The 16,143-nt window shown below is 42.2% G+C and overlaps 1 protein-coding gene across 5 annotated transcripts in view; it reads left to right on the top strand.

Annotated features, from left to right (window-relative positions):
• The window catches only part of LOC105473454 (TBC1 domain family member 30), a 112,534-nt gene that overhangs the window by 52,328 nt on the left and 44,063 nt on the right, over window positions 1–16,143 (top strand). For 2 of the 5 annotated variants that reach the window (XM_024790212.2, XM_011727278.3), the window contains exons 1-5: window positions 5,122–5,504; window positions 8,294–8,355; window positions 8,908–8,973; window positions 10,810–10,935; window positions 12,553–12,738. In XM_024790212.2, coding sequence (XP_024645980.1) covers window positions 5,351–5,504; window positions 8,294–8,355; window positions 8,908–8,973; window positions 10,810–10,935; window positions 12,553–12,738 — 594 coding nt within the window. In that variant the 5' untranslated portion in view covers window positions 5,122–5,350. Of the gene's footprint in view, window positions 1–5,121; window positions 5,505–5,965; window positions 5,985–8,293; window positions 8,356–8,907; window positions 8,974–10,809; window positions 10,936–12,552; window positions 12,739–16,143 lie in introns of those variants that run through there. The other 3 variants (XM_011727276.3, XM_024790211.2, XM_071071501.1) reach the window with 2 other exon arrangements.

Below are 16,143 nucleotides of genomic sequence, written 5' to 3'. Positions count from 1 at the left end.
AGTCTCCTGCCTCAGCCTCCCAAGTAGCTGAGATTACAGGCATGTGCTGCCACACCCAGCTAATTTTTGAATTTTTAGTAGAGACGATGTTTCACCATGTTGGCCAGGCTGGTCAGCCTCCTGAAGTGCTGAGATTATAGGTGTGAGCCACTGCACTCGGCCTTGAAGGAACTACTTGTTAAGTCTCTACTTTTAGTAGGTCTGAGGAAAGTGTTAACTTCTTATGGAAGTGGCCACAGATCTTGTCTGTTTAGGAGACGCCACTTTCACTATTCAGGAGCCGTTCACACATGTTAAAAAAATTGTGTGATGAGGAGAGAGGAGGAAGAGTGGCTTTTATGCCACCAGACCCCCACTCTTTTTATTATCACAGGTGCAAAGTGTCCCCATCTCCTGCCCAATGGGAGACACCACTAGATCTGGTGGTCTGATGAGATCTCCTCTGATGCTCAGCTTGTGTGCTCATCAGCACCTGCCAGGGAACTCCACAGCTGTACAGATGAGTTCCAGGCCCACTTCCCCAGAGCAGGCTGGCTCCCTGTGGTCTCTCTCTCCTCACAGCAGGCTTCCAGGGCCTTTTCTCTTGGTAATTGTCAGTTCCTGAAGATAAGCACGTAGGCCCTTTTTACTTTTAGACTTTACTGTTAAACAAAAAATAGCAGCATTAGGAAATCACAAGTCTCAGACCCACTTCCCATTCTGGAAGCCCCTCGGGATGTAGTTTTTAATTCCTTGTGTTGGGCTTTCTTTTCTTACTGACTTCTTCCCCCTTCTCCCATTAAAGGAAAAATTCGCTCTCAAGGAAACCTCATTCCCAGCACGTAGGCCTGAAGATGCACGGTATGGCGAATGGTTCATACTTTTTTGTTTCAGCCTGGGCGCTCACATCTGTGGGGGATGTCCTCAGGTTATTAGCTCTGAGACATTTGGGAGGCATTTCCTCAAAGCTTTCATTTTCTTTAGCAATCCAAATAACATTATCTCATCCAGTGTGAAGTGTTCATTGAGCCTTCCTTCCCCTAAATTCAGCATAAGTCATAACCATTCTAGACTGTGACAGTGTATAATTTGCCCAAATGTGAATTCACTATTAGTTTGATTGGTAAAAATTGCTTGATTAGTAAAGAATGATGGTAAATTGGCCTGGCTCCTGAGATTCTCTGGCAAAGTCCATGCTGGCTTGAGTTCTCTGTAAGTTGACTTTAGATGACATCTTTCACGTTTGGAAAACTATTCCGGACATGAAATAAGAAACTGTGAGTCACACAATCAACATAATACTAGGCTTGGGCCATGGCTGCTTTTAGAGTATTGTGTTTTAGTGCTCATTTAATTACCTGTTTGCTATAAAAGTTGGCAGTCCTGACTTTCCTCTTCAATGTAAACAAAATAATATTGTCTAATTCCTTTGCTACTTATTGCCATCATAGCAGAAACTCTTAAATTTTATTTTAAAAACAGAGTTAGATTTTCCTCGTAATAGATCTAAAAGAGGTGAAATTGAATGTTCCTTTTGCAAGCAAACAAGCTTCTGTCACTACTAGTAAGAAAAATATTATAACTAAAGAAGAATCTAAAGAGAGGTCTTTTTATCAGTCATGACACTTGGGTGCGTTGACAGCCTAGAGTCTAGATGTCAGCTTTGGCAGTCTGGAAATTTGGTATCTTCAGGTTACTGACTGCTGAGTGAACTCAGGGGTATTGACTGCTATTAACTGGTCAGTATATTCTCTGGACTGCAGCAGAGTCTATATGGGAAATCAAATGACAATCCAAAGTTTGCTTGGTGAGCATGATGTCACAGCCAAAGGGAGTTGGATGGTCTGAGTGGCATGTGTCACAGCCCTAGGGGCAGAATGTCCTCCTCTCCACTCCAGAGACAGTGTTGTAGAGCAGAGCTGATTGCTTGTCCTCTTGGCTTGCCTAGTGATGGAAACTGAGCATGAATAGCCTCTCTTGTTAAAATAGAACACAAAACCCTCTAAGGTTTGAGCATGTGAGAGGTCTGGAAGACGCGACTGTGCATGCAGTTACCAACTTGTCCTCCTGGATTTTCCCTCTCCTGCCAGTTCCTTCTCTTTGCCTTTGGGTATTCATCACCATCTTCAGCCCCAGGATATATTGTACCCTCTAAAAAACTGGTCAAAGGGAAGCATCAGACCTCTTGCTATGGTTCTCAGTACAGCTGAGATAGGCTGCAACAACCAATGAGTGTCTTATTAAAATTAATAGAAAGCTGAAGGATACAAACATGTACCAAAACTGTAAAAAGTTGATGGTTGATGGAGAATAAATTTCTGTACCGGAGCTCGCAGCAAAAGGTTGGGAAATCTAAGCCAAGCAATTAGTTATGACCAAGTTAAACAATGACTTCATTTTCTAAAGTGATGCCTTTTCAAAGAGTACTGCCCTTTTGAAAGCATCTTTACCTCTGCCAGGCAGCTACAACTGAATAGCTTGCATGTCCTTTATTAGCCTGCTTTACTTTTGCAGATGGCTCATCTCATTTTTAACAGATTCTTACACAGCTCATTCTTAGGGTTGCACCATTTCTCACATTGTCCTCAAATTCTGAGAAGAGTCATAAGAATGCCTTCTTTTTCTGGCTTGTTTAGGCTATCTTTATGAAGGCATTTAAAGATATTCAATATTGTTTACAATCAATAGCAGCATTTTTTTTTTCTTTTGATACAGGGTCTTGCTCTTTCACCCAGGCTGGAGTGCAGTGGCCCATCATAGCTAACTGTAACCTTGAATTCCTGGGTTCAAGCGATCCTCCTGCCTCAGCCTCTCGAGTAGCTAGGACTACAGGCACACACTACCACACCTGGCTAAATTATTTTATTTTTGCAGAAACAGGGTCTTGCTATTTTGCCCGGACTTGTCTTGAACTACTGGCTTCAAGTGATTGTCCCACCTTGGCCTCCCAAATCACTGGGATTACAGACCTGACCTGACCCAGCAATTGTTTTTTGTTTTTGTTTTTATTTCTGAGGCAGGGTCTCACTGTTACCCAGGCTGGAGTGCAGTGGTGTGATAATGGCTCATTGCAGCCTTGACTTCCCTGGCCTCAGGTGATCCTCCCACCTCAGCCCCCTGAGTAGCTGGGACTACAGGTGTGTGCCATCATGCCCAGCTAATTTTTGTAGCTTTTTTTTTTTTTTGTAGAGATGGGGTTTCACCATGTTGTCCAGGCTCAGCCACTGTTTTTCAAGTTCAAATGGTTTCATTTTCGGCCAATAGGAAGGAGCCTATTTATGTGAGTCTTGTGTCCTTTTGACTTGACCCCATTAATTGTGAAACATTTCCTGTCTTTTTGAGGTCATCAAAATGTTTTAGGGTCATCTTGTACTTTTTCTGACCCAAACCTGGAATCAGTCACTCCTCAAAGGAGCCTTAGTTCCTTTGAGTGGGAAATGGTTTTTAGAGACCATAACCTGGGTGCTGGGAGTGTTCATTGCTGCTGAGTTGTCCTTACTTCTAAACCTAGTCAATGGCTGTATATATATATTTTTGAAAAGAAAAAAAAATGAGTTCATACTAGTGTTTCCCATGTAAATATATTATTGTAATATTTTAAAGAAAACTTAATTACTTTGGTTGTACACTTATATTTTCTGTTACACTGAAAACATCTTGGCTCCATTTGATATTAGCATAATTATTTATTTGCTTTATCCTGTAGTTGATTTAAGAATTTAAGAAATATGAATATTATTAAGAATACTACTGAATGAAATGTGAAATTTCTTTGCAGTTTTATTTGCTCTGGGAATATGTACCACTGTTGATGTACAGTCATAGTAGTGTATTCTATGTCAACTTAAGAGAGAGAATTATTTTTTTCTGTGTTCTTATGCTATCAGTGGGATAGTCCATTAGATTGATTTGTTTCCATTAATTTTCAATTATTAGAGTTTTCTTTTACAATTTAAAAATACTTTATTCATTTATAGTCAGGGACTAGGTCTGTTGCTCAGGCTAGAATGCAGGGGTGCAATCATAGCTCACTGCAGCTTTGAACTCCTGGTTTCAAGCCATCCTCCTGCCTTGATCTCCCAAAGTGCTAGGATTACAGGTGTGAGCCACTGTAACTGGACTATTTTATGTATTTTCAAAATTTATTTTTATTTTTATGTTTTTTTAAGACATGGGGGTCTCACTGTGTTGCCCAAGCTGGCCTTAAACTCTTGGGCCTAAGCAATTTTCCCACCTCAGCCTGCCAAGTAGCTGGGACTATAGGCATGCTGCTCCATCATCCTGGGTTTTTAAAAAAAATTTTAATTTGTTAATATTATGTTATTCCAGAGCCAAAACTGCAGAAGGCACATCAAGAGAGGACTCAGTTTTCCGTTCTTGTCTCCTCCACGATATTCCTTCTCCCATACAAGTTTCTAATTTGTTTTTTGGTTTATCCATCTAATGTTTCTTTTTATAAATATTAGCAAACACAAATACTTTTATATCTTCCCCCCACACCCTTTCTTTCATCCATTTTAATGGTAAATATTCCATTGGTGAATATTACTGTTTGAGAATGACTTTTTTTTTTTTTTTTTTAAACCATAATGATGGGCAGTAGTTCAGAACTACTGAAGTCTGGCTGGAGAGATGAGGAACTAATACTTTTTAATACTGCTTGAAATGGGAACACTTTTTTCTGGAAGCCCATTTTTCTAAAAGAAACAATCATGTTTTTTCTTCATTTTCTCCGCGCCTCTAATCTGACAGGAAATAATTCAACGCATTTCGGGCTGAAGCATGTGCCTCGCTGCCTGTGGCTGGGTCACCGTCCCTTCTGAGGCTGCTCGGAGGAGGGAGAGGACACTTGCCTTCGCGGGTGTTCTGCCCCTGAGACTGACGCTCCTTGGTGCTCTCTCTGTTCCCTCCCAGATCTTGGGAGAAGCGCGGACATCTCTGTTTCTGCTTTTGGTCCCCAAATGCAGTTGCTCGCCCACCGGCCCCCTGTTTCTGGCGCTCCTGGGCGCGGGGGAGCTGGGGCCGCCCCGCCTGCGCACGGCGGTGCAGGGATTGGGGGCGGGCGCGCCGCCTCCGTCTCCCGCGTGCTCGCTCTTTCGCTCACTCGCTCCCGCCCTCCCCGCCTTGAGCGATCTCCTGCCTCAGCCTTGCAGGCTCCGCACTGCAGATGCCGGCGGCTTCCCTGTGCTCGGCGGCTCCCGCGGTGCCCCGCAAGTCCCCGTGACCCTCCAGCATCGGCTGTGCGCTCCCTGCTCCCAAGGGCCGGTCAGCCGCAGACACTCACCCAGCTCCGCGAGCGCAGCCGCTCAGCCGGTGAGGCAGCGGGGACCGAGACGGACGGTGGCCGCGCCAGAGCCTGGGGCGCTCCTGGATGCGGCAGGACAAGCTGACCGGGTCTCTGAGGCGCGGGGGGAGATGCCTGAAGCGGCAGGGCGGCGGCGTGGGCACCATACTGAGCAATGTGCTCAAGAAGCGCAGCTGCATTTCCCGAACCGCGCCCCGGCTGCTCTGCACCCTGGAGCCGGGTGAGGACCCAGGGCTGCAGATGGGGCGCTGGAAAGTAGCGCTGGGGCTGCCCGCGCTTCTGTCTTAGCCTGACTCCGTCTAGGCCGGGGAGCACCGGGGAGAGTCCGCTTGCCACCCGGTGCTGGGCACTGCGTTGGCACCTGCAGGGCGCAATCGGTCTGGAAGGGCAGAGGGCAGATGGGGGCCTGGGCGGGGCAGCGGCCTCCCCAGGCACGGAGAACCCTCTTTTTCCACCCACTGCCCGCGGACCCCCACCCTGCGGCCTATGCGCTCGGCCTTCTCCGCGTGGCGGGGAAGTGCGGGTGGCTGCCCGGGCCATCAGAGGCCGCACCACCTATTGTGTTCCAGGCTCGCAGGAAGCCAGACCTTGAGAGAGGTGGGGGCGGAGAGAGGCACAGGTTTGACACTGGAGGTCGGAAGGGGAAGGCAGTGACTGCAAAGGCAAAATTGGGTGTTATTTTCCCAAGCGTCCCTTCAGCGTGAGTGCCGGGGTCAGCTTGAACTGGAGCCTGTAATTTGTGAGTGTGGGTGGGGAGCAGCAGGAGATCCTTTTCATAGGTGAGGTCCGGGAACGAGCCTGGCCGTGCTAGGCAAGGCCCTTCCTGCCGTCAGCCTGTGTTTACCCATCCCTGCTTCTCCAGGCTGCATAACTCCGCGTCTGCTCTATCGCCAGGCATCCCTCCCCGGGATTTTAAGATCCCAGCCCTAGCGCGGGCTCCTGGGCACGGAGGTTTCTGGCAAGGAGTGGCCGCAGAGGGAGTTGGCTGTACTCTCACTGGTGCTTGGCGCTCACCTGTTCCCTGGAGTGGCACCAGCTGGGCTCCAGGCGGGTTGGCGGTCTCTGGTCCCCACCCCCCCCAGCGCCTTGGGGACCTGCTTTAGTGCCGCAGGAGAATCGAGGCGCCGAGTCCCAAAGGGTGGGATGCGGCTCTGCCTTTCCCAACCTCGTGGTTTCTTTGTTTTTCTCCCCTAGGAAGTGTCTAGTTGCAGAGGCTGTAGTCTTTCTTCACCATCTTCCTTTACCTCTTTTTTTTTTTTTTTTTTTAAATCTCCTTCCCACGTTAAAAGTAAACGTTTTGTGTTTCTGAATCCGGAATAGCCGTGATTATCAGATGAAACATAAACCTTTTCTCTGCCCGTATTCTGTTAGAAGAAAAGGGGGGTGAAAGTGACCTGGTTTAAGCTTTTGCATGCAGGCGGCGAATCAATTTCAGTTAAATCCTCTTGCTCATTTTTGATCATGAGAGGATAGTTGTGGTTTTGGCCAACTAACCCCTACTGGGTTTCACTATGGGAAGGCAATCGGCATGATGCCCAGCAGGTGCCCCGGAAAAGTTAGAAGAGCACATTGGTCAGACATACAGGGAATCCTTGTAGTGCGGCAAGAATGTCAGCGCGGGACCAAATTTCCTGGTCTTTGTTATCAAGCAAACGTCATGAATATAGGCTCCTCCATTCAGCACCTCGCGTCTGGACAGCAACCTCACTTCTAGGTCTTGTTTCAACGTGCCTTAAAGTGTGCGCTGGGCTGGAAACACTCCTGTGGCCATTGTATCACCTTTCTACGTTTGGGCAGGACTTCGTTTAAACCACCTCAGAGAGAGGCGGATCCATGGGGTACTTAATATTCCTTCGGAGAAAAAAAAACTTACCTGTCCAGGCAGAGTATGGTTATGGCCCTGAAGCTTTAAAAAGAAATATCAAGGCATAGATTGGATGCCTGGGATTCTCTGTCACAGCTTACTTTGGAAACCTAGGACCCGACTCATGCATTTACAGTGCTCTTCCAGGGTTCCAAGAAGAATACCTACATACTGTCATGGGCTTGCAAAAATCAGCTACATCTCTTTCCAGCTTCTTGACTTCACATATACATATTTTTTAAAAGACCAGTCTGCTTGCTTACTTACTATTATTTCATAAATTCCAAAGATTGTTCCTATTCATACCAACCTCTAAGAAGTGGAAGTTGTGGAGAAGTTTTCAGTACACCTAATCTGCTATCAACAATCTTAGAAACAAAAATGCCATCATTTGATTTTTGCAATTTGTAAAATTTAACGTTATTGATAATATTTGGCATTTCTTGGTCCTTGAACTTTTGAGCAATAATTCCTTTAAAAAGTGGGGCTGGATGCAGTGGCTCATGCCTGTAATCCTAGAACTTTAGGAGGCTGAGGCAGGTGGATTGCTTGAGGTCAGGAGTTTCAGACCACCCTGACCAACATGACGAACCCCTCTTCTACAAAAAATACAAAAATAAGCTGTGCGGGGTGGCACGTGCCTATAATCCCAGCTATTTGGGAGGCTGAGATGGGAGGATTGCTTGAGCCTAGGAGTCCAAGGCTGCATTGTGCTATGACTGTGCCTGTGAATAGCCACTATACTTCAGCCTGGGTGATATATTGAGACTCTGTCTCTTAAAAAGAAGAAAAGGAATTGAGACTGAGATAGGTTAGATAAATTGTTTCAGTCTAGGAACCAAGTTGAATGGAGGACTGTGTGACTCCAAGCTTGCGGTAACATTTTTTTGTTTTTGTTTTTGTGGTACTCCAGGCATCTATGTAAACCACCATCATGTGTAGTAAGGCACATTCTATTGCTGTAGGTATTTTCCTATTTTAAGAATCAATATGCTTACCTTTTAGCAAAATTGACTAAAATTTAGTAAAGATACATACTTTAAAAAAATTTGTGATGATTCAGCAGAATCAAGCTTTTACTTGTATTTTTGATATAACTTGTTATAGTCTCCAAAAATAACATCTATTATGTATTTCTCTTTCAGGAGTTGATACCAAGTTGAAATTCACTCTTGAGCCATCTTTAGGTCAAAATGGTTTTCAGCAGGTAACTTTGGTTTTGAAAAGACTCTTCTTTTGGGAGTACCAACAGGGCAGGCACATTGAGATATATTCTCAAATTGGAAATAATGTGTTCTTTGATATGAATATGAAGACTAGTCACTTCAAAAATATTTCGGGTAAAGTAGCCTTTGAGCTACAAGTGACCTGGGTTTATATTTGCAATGACAAATTTTGCACTTTCTATTAATGGTACATGTGTGAAAAAAATTTAGAGTGAATAAATTTCACACCTGTACCATAATGTCTATTATTCTGAACCCCATAACATATATTTTGGCTTATTAACCAGAGCTTCCCAGCCATTTTGTGTGTACTGCAAAGGGGTCACAGATGTGTTAAGGGTGCCCAAGGGATGGGATGTGGCACAGTAATAGCCATGGACTGATCAATTCTGTCTGAAAGAAGCTTTGACTGTTTACCCCATTGTGCTGTGCAAATTTCATTGCATTCTGTGAATGTCAAGATGGGAAAAAGATTGAAAAGTGCTTATCTAGGTCACTGTGATCACCTCCTGGGATTTCTTCTTTGTTCCTAGTGGTACGATGCTCTCAAGGCAGTTGCCAGGCTATCCACAGGAATACCAAAGGAATGGAGGAGAAAGGTAAGGGGGACTCATAGGGCTAGAATACAGAAGGATCATCTCTGCCCTTCTTTAAAGCCTCTGGAATGTCAAAAATATATTCTAGGTTTAGTTACTTGAAAACCTGTCTTGATTATTCATTCATGCAATAAATAATTATTGATTATTCTGTGCCAAGTAATGTTCTAGGTACTAGGGATAGAGCAGTGGAAAAAAACAGACCAAAGTTTTTTGTCCTCATGGAGCTTACAATGAATAAAATATAAAGTATGTCAGATGGTAGTAAGTGCCATGGATAAAAATGTAGAGAGAAATAAAGAGCGTTTAGGAGAAAAGGGGTAAGGAGGTGGAATTTTAAATCGCAAGGTGACATTTGAATAGGCCCCTGAAGGAGGTGAGAAGCCAGCCATGCAACTACCTGGGAGGAGATACTCCAGGCAGAGGGAACAGCCAACGCAAGCACCCTCAGCCCTCAGGTGGGAGCATCTCGCATCTGGGTTGTATTCAAGCAAAGATGGGATGGGGCGGGGTGGGGCGGGGCTGGGGCACAGTGAACAAAGGGGGAAGAAATAGGAGAGGGAGTCATAGAGGTAATGTGGTGGGTTGAGGGGGTGGCAGATCATGGAGAATCTGGGAGGCTACCACAGGTCTTGGGCTTTTGCTCCGTGTGAGCTAGGAAGCACTGGGAAGTTTTGAGCAGGGGAGTGACATGATGAATGGGCTACTCTGGGTACTGACTTGAGAATATGAGAGACAAGGGCTGAAATAGGGAGACCAGTAGGAGACTTGCAGTAGCTCAGGCAACAGATACATCAGGGTTGTGGTAGTGGAGATGGAGATCCTAGATATATTTCGAAGACTGAGCTCACATGAATTCCTGTTGGACTGAATATAAGGTATAAAAGAGATGTCAAAGATGACTTCAAGATTTTGGCCTGAGTGATTGGGAGGTAGAATTACTGTTTACTCAGATGGGAGGAGCAGGCGTATGTATGTCTGTAGGGTGGATGGTGGAGTAAGTGATTGGTTTTGGATCTGTTAAGGTTGAGATGCCTATTAGATATCTAATTTGAAGGTATCAAGTGAGCATTTGGATATATGCTTCTGAGGTTAGGAGAGAAGTCTGGCCAGATATATGAATCAATGTTTATTCCTGCTAAATCATGTTTAGATACCAAAACTTGAAATACATGCTTAGGATATTGATTTATAAGCCTAATCTTTGTATTTCTAGAATTTGAAAATGGAGGGTTCCTCAAAATATTCATAAAAATGACATTATGAAATACAACTTTCAGAAACAGATTTTCTGGATAAAATAATCAAAGGAGTAAAAATATCCAGTGGCTCTTTTTAAAAACTTATTCATTATGGGAGCCCATCTGTCAGTTTTGTGTATGTGCGTGAGAGGGATGGTTTAAAGGCAGAAGCCACTCCATGGTGAAAAAAAGCCCCATTCACCATGAGTGACCAGATGGCTCTTACCCAAGTATGGAGAGCAATTGAGAGTCAAGTAAAATAAGCTTATGAGATTATACAGGTTATTCAATGAATAGAAATAAAATTTGAAAATCTTCTTGGTTTGTCTTCCTAACAGTATCCCTAATGCCTGGATTGCTGCTTGACACATAGTAGGAACTCAACAAATATTTATTGAAAGAGTAAATGAAAGGCTCTAAATGGTACAAATCAGTAAAGCAAAAATTTCCATGAAGCTCTTGTAGATTTCTACTTATGAGCAAAAGCTGGTCTAGGGGACACTTCCCATTTTCTTGTTGAATGCAATAACTACTTTCTAATAAAGTTGAAATTATATATTCTACTTTGGCATTCTCCTTTGTCTATGTAATATTTTAGGTTTGGTTGACCTTGGCAGATCATTATTTGCACAGTATAGCCATTGACTGGGACAAAACCATGCGCTTCACTTTCAATGAAAGGAGTAATCCTGATGATGACTCCATGGGAATTCAGATAGTCAAGGTAATGCCCCTGAACTTGGCCTGTCATCCTAATACAGAAGAAAGACTCTAAGAACCAGTTGCTTTTTGGACAGAGGATCGAATGATCTCTACCTTCTGGTTTGAATATCTGTATATTTTCTGCCTTCTCATTTCATTGGCTTTTCCATGGGGAACCTTGACAATGTGTTGTCTGCATAAATTTAAATGTTACCAGTAAGAAGAAAATGTTTGCGAATGAACTTTCATTCATATTCAACTTATTAATCTTCCTCACACTATAGGAAGGACCCTTTATCATGGCTCAATAATGCCGACTGGATTTTTATATAAAAGTCACTGATTGAAAAAGTTAGTTAAGTATATTTCATATGAGAATCATTTGGTTCTTATTAGGGTCTTTCATAGTTTCTTAACTGCCCATTTCTAAAGACAGGTTCAGAGGTGGGGTCTACTTCCAACCAAATACTTGTGGGTTCAAGCCAGCTGTGTAGGCAGTGGCTTGCTTACCTGGATTATTACAGTTGAACAGAGCCTGGTGCTAAAAGCCAAGGATACTGATTCTGTTTGATCCCAGTATTATCCTCTTACATAAGGCTCTAGAACATGGTTTTTGATTTTATATGAGTACATTACAGTGTGATACTAAGCTGGGGTTTTAAAAGGAAAGTTGTTTCATCCAAATTTTGGCCACCTCAAGATGGCTAATGTTTTGGCATATTTGGAGATTTTTTTAAAGGAGGAAGTACTAACTAAAATCAGCTACTTTCTGTTCTAACTTCGTTTGTTTCAGACAAATGCTAAAAAAGTTATGCAATTTTACATTGTGTACTAAAAAGCCTTTGCATTATTCACATTTAAGCTATATATTTGGAATTTTAGAATATGTTTCACAGAGATGAAGTATCTCATATTTGAAATGTTTCCTTTTTGTCTAACTGGTGAATTAAGGCAATGCACTTTTTGTAACAATCATCTTATTAAGAGGATCTTTTGTTTTCTCATTGAAGTGAATCTTATGTCAGTTAATGACTTCAACTCTTGAAAATTATAGTCCCTGCTTAGTAATTAAATTATAGATATTGCCTTCACTAAAGCATATCAAGTATTTCTTTCTTATATAAATTCATAAAATAATTTGAATAGAATGATTTTTCTCTCTATAATCACATTTTTTGCTATTTTGATTTCACTCCTTTATGTTATTTAGAGTTTTGATAGCTAAATATTATACTTTATTTGTAGAAAGGAAGAATGTTACCCTCATACGTGTATTGTGATGGCTATTGTTTTATCTGAGAAATATTATTAAAACAAATTATCAATTTATATGAAATTATAATGTAATTATTATTAATTCTGAGCTACTTTTTGTGGTAATCCTGGAAACATTTTAAGTTGAAAATTTGCCTGACTGAAATTCCCCTTGCAAATCTCTCTTAAACAGCATATTACAAAATATTATGAAAAAGAAAGCTAAAAATGCATTTTGGCTCATATGTATAACAACATATACATTTTTGAAAAATAAAATTTATGTTGATAATTTGATTCTGTTTATTGAGTCAAAAAATAAGGTTTATTTTGAAATAATATTAGGAGTTGTGTTTTTGAAAATGTTGTTTCCCTTCCATTTTAGGACCTTCACCGCACAGGGTGTAGTTCTTACTGTGGCCAGGAGGCTGAGCAGGACAGGGTTGTGTTGAAGCGGGTGCTACTGGCCTATGCCCGATGGAACAAAACTGTTGGGTACTGCCAAGGCTTTAACATCCTGGCTGCACTAATTCTGGAAGTGATGGAAGGCAATGAAGGGGACGCCCTGAAAGTGAGTAGCAGGCTCTAACAAAGGCAATGGACATTCTTCTGAGAGTGAGAAATTGGAACTATAATCTCTCTTCCTTGATGTCTCATCCTTTTCCAAGGTGTTTGTCACTCCTTTGTAATGACCTATGATAGCATTTCCTCCAGGTTGGAGTCATGTCAAGTGACAGACTTATGTAGCTGCCAACTGTGAGGCAAATTGTTATGTGTTTAGTATCATTTATAAGACAACATATTTTAAAGCAAGTTAAATATTAATTGTATTGGTTATTCATTGCTATTCAACAAATTAGCTGCTTAAAACAGCAAACATGTATTATCTTACAGCTTCTTTGCGTCAGAAATCTAGGCATAGCCTAACTGCCTCAAGGACACATTGCTGTGGCTGTTAAACTGTTGGTTGGCGTTGTGGTCTCATCTAAAGGCTCATTTGGGGGTGGGCATTGGCTTTCAAGTTTGTTTATGTAGTTGTTGGCAAGATTTAATTCCTCAGGCTGTTGGACTGAGGCTCCAGTTCCTTGCTGGCTGTTGACTGGAGGCCTTTTATAGTTCCTTGCCATGTGGGCCTCTCCATCTCCCAACCCAGTGGCTGGCACCCCCAAAATGAGCAAGAGAGTAAAAGATAGTGAGCAAGGCAAAAGAATTTAAGTTCCAGATTTGTAGCCAAACATCAGAAGTGACATCCCACTATATTTCCGTGTTCTGTTCTTTAGAAATCAGTCACCAGGTTCAGCTCATAGTCAAGGGGAAGGGCTCATACAAGGGTGTGACTGTATTGTGTTAGAACTGCCTCCCACACCAGTTATGCTTCATTCTGATTGGATTGCTTTATTGGGCTGCTTTACTCTTTCATATTTGGAGCAAGATATGGAGGAGTTGGATTGAGAGTGAGTGTCTATGGAAAGTGTTTGCATGGAGAAGCATTATGGAATTGACTTACATTAATATCTTTTAATCTTTGATGCCTAGGACCTTTATTAGTTAAATTTTAAAAATGTGTTGAGATGGGGCACTAGTGATTTAAGCTCATTGGTTTGCATGTGAGTCAGTGAGTCACCAGAAATAGAGTGCTTATGAGAAACGAAACATTTTAAATGTGGAGGCTAATGCCTATTTGTTTAAGGCAATGTGGGGTTACTAATTCATATTTGAACCTTTAAACTGCTCTTGACTGCAATGCTTTGTGATGTATGAGATAGATACTTAGTCTTCGTGTTCAAGAACCACCCCTGCCATAACCCTACTCCCAACAACTTGTGTTTGACTATGGTTAATACCTCATTGATGCTGTCAATCACTGATTAATGTGATGTGGAAAAATAAACAAATGTTCCTCTTGGTTTTATACATATCATGGTGGACAAGTTATAAATCCAGCTTGACATGATCTAAATCTGTGTTCAACCTCTCACTTTTTCCATTGATGTATTTAAGGAAGCAGCTTTGAAGTTACTTGTTCATCACAAAGGCACGGGTAGGAGAGGGAGGAAGGCAGTGACAAATACATGACTTTAAGATGTTTTTTATTAAGAAGGAATTTTGTTTACTCAGTCTGTCAGCTTTCATCAGTTTTTTTCCAGATGTAATTGGTATGACTATAAAATGGGAATTTTCTTTAGAGCAATTGGAATAAGTGAATCAAGTTAGGGGTGGGATGGAGACGTCCAAGGAAGGAAGTGTACATCCCAATCAAATTATGAAAGGGCTCAGTAATACTTGAGAAACTAGAAATTAAAAACTCACTTACAAATATGGATTAAAGATGAGAAACTGAATATTTCAGCCCCCACGAAAAAGAGCTCCATGCAATGAGATGATGTGATCATCCTTTAAGAGTGTATAGATCTTGTGTTTAGACATTTAATACGCAGAGGAAGGTTGGCTTCATGAAGAAACACTTCTGATGTCGAGGAAAATATTGTATGTCTGTTTTTCCAGCATAGACTCTACAAGTCATAATTACTAGGGAAATATATAGTTTATTAGAAATAGGTGAACCATTTTTTCCTGCTATTAGCACTTAAGTTTTTACTTAGCAAATCTTTTATTTTTGTTAAAAATTCAGAGCTCTCCCATTATTTAGCCAAATCTTTTTTTTTTTGTTTTGGAGACAGAGTCTTGCTCTGTCACCCAGGCTGGAGTGCAGTGGCATGATCTTGGCTCACTGCAACCTCCGCCTTCCAGGTTCAAGCAATTCTCCTGCCTCAGCCTCCCGAGTAGTTGGGATTACAGGTACACACCACCACACCAAGCGAATTTTTGTGTTTTTAGTAGAAATGGGGTTTCACCATGTTGGCCAGACTGGTCTCAAACTCCTGACCTCAGGTGATCCTCCTGCCTCAGCCTCCCAAAGTGCTGGGGTTGCAGGCGTGAGCCACTATGCCTGGCTTTTTTTTTTTTTGGATCTAAGAGTTGACCTTGGAAATACAGTGGTGGGTGCTTTGAGTGAGCTGGCTCTATGTCTTCACATCAGACATTGAGATGCCTTCAGATAGAGAATTTCACTGTCACAGGAATTAGTATGATAATTGAAGATTTTTTTTTTGCTTGTTTTCATGTAATTTTGAGGAATCATAATTTCTCAATAAAAACCAAATATCTTTCTTGGCACTACGTATCTTATCCTTAGATGAAAAATACAATAGTTGTCAGTGTATGACCTTTACGTCTGCATTCATGATCCTGTAAATTCCTCTAATTCTGATCCATAGAGTGCTAGGTTCCTGCAAGGGTACTCCGCCATGCTGAAACTTGCTCTCCTCATCAGCTGCTGCCTCCCAGAACCTCCTCTCCCCACAAAGACAGAATTTACTCCTTTTCTTGTTGCTGAGCTCCTATTTCCAAGATGATGTTACATTTACCTGGTAAATTTTATCCTAACATAAGAAGGCTAAGGCCCAGTGGGTCTGGCCACCTTATAACAAAGGAGAAGGTCCTCCTCGAGAGCATGCCCCTGCCCTACTGACTCGTTCAAAACTATGACCCTGAAAAGTAGAAATTATAAGCTGAGGAGGAGGGAAAAATGGGCCCTTGGCAGGGCAGGGAGATTTTTTTTGGGCGGGGGGCGGTGGGTGGAAATAGAGTTTTACAGTATCCTGAATGTCAAAATGTGAGATAGCTACTGTTCTACCAACATAGAGCCCGTTATGTATATAGAGCCAGTTATGATTTTGTTCTTAATTTTGTTTTTCTGGTGCTTTGGGGAAGGAGCTGGTCTTTTAGGGAGTGGGTCAGGTACAGCATGCCAGACCTTTTAAGAATGAAGCCGCCTGAATTAGCACCTGGATACTCTTCAGAGAACTGCAAACAAAGAAAGTGGAGGTAGTGATTCAATGCTATTATAACTCTGAAAATATCTGACTTCTCCAATTCCACTGTACAAATGAGCCTAAACATTGAATGGAAATAC

Source organism: Macaca nemestrina, chromosome 10 (assembly GCF_043159975.1).
Source record: "Macaca nemestrina isolate mMacNem1 chromosome 10, mMacNem.hap1, whole genome shotgun sequence".
Lineage (NCBI taxonomy): Eukaryota > Metazoa > Chordata > Mammalia > Primates > Cercopithecidae > Macaca > Macaca nemestrina.
Note: the sequence above shows the minus strand (reverse complement) of the source record. Positions and strands in the feature narration are given on the sequence as shown.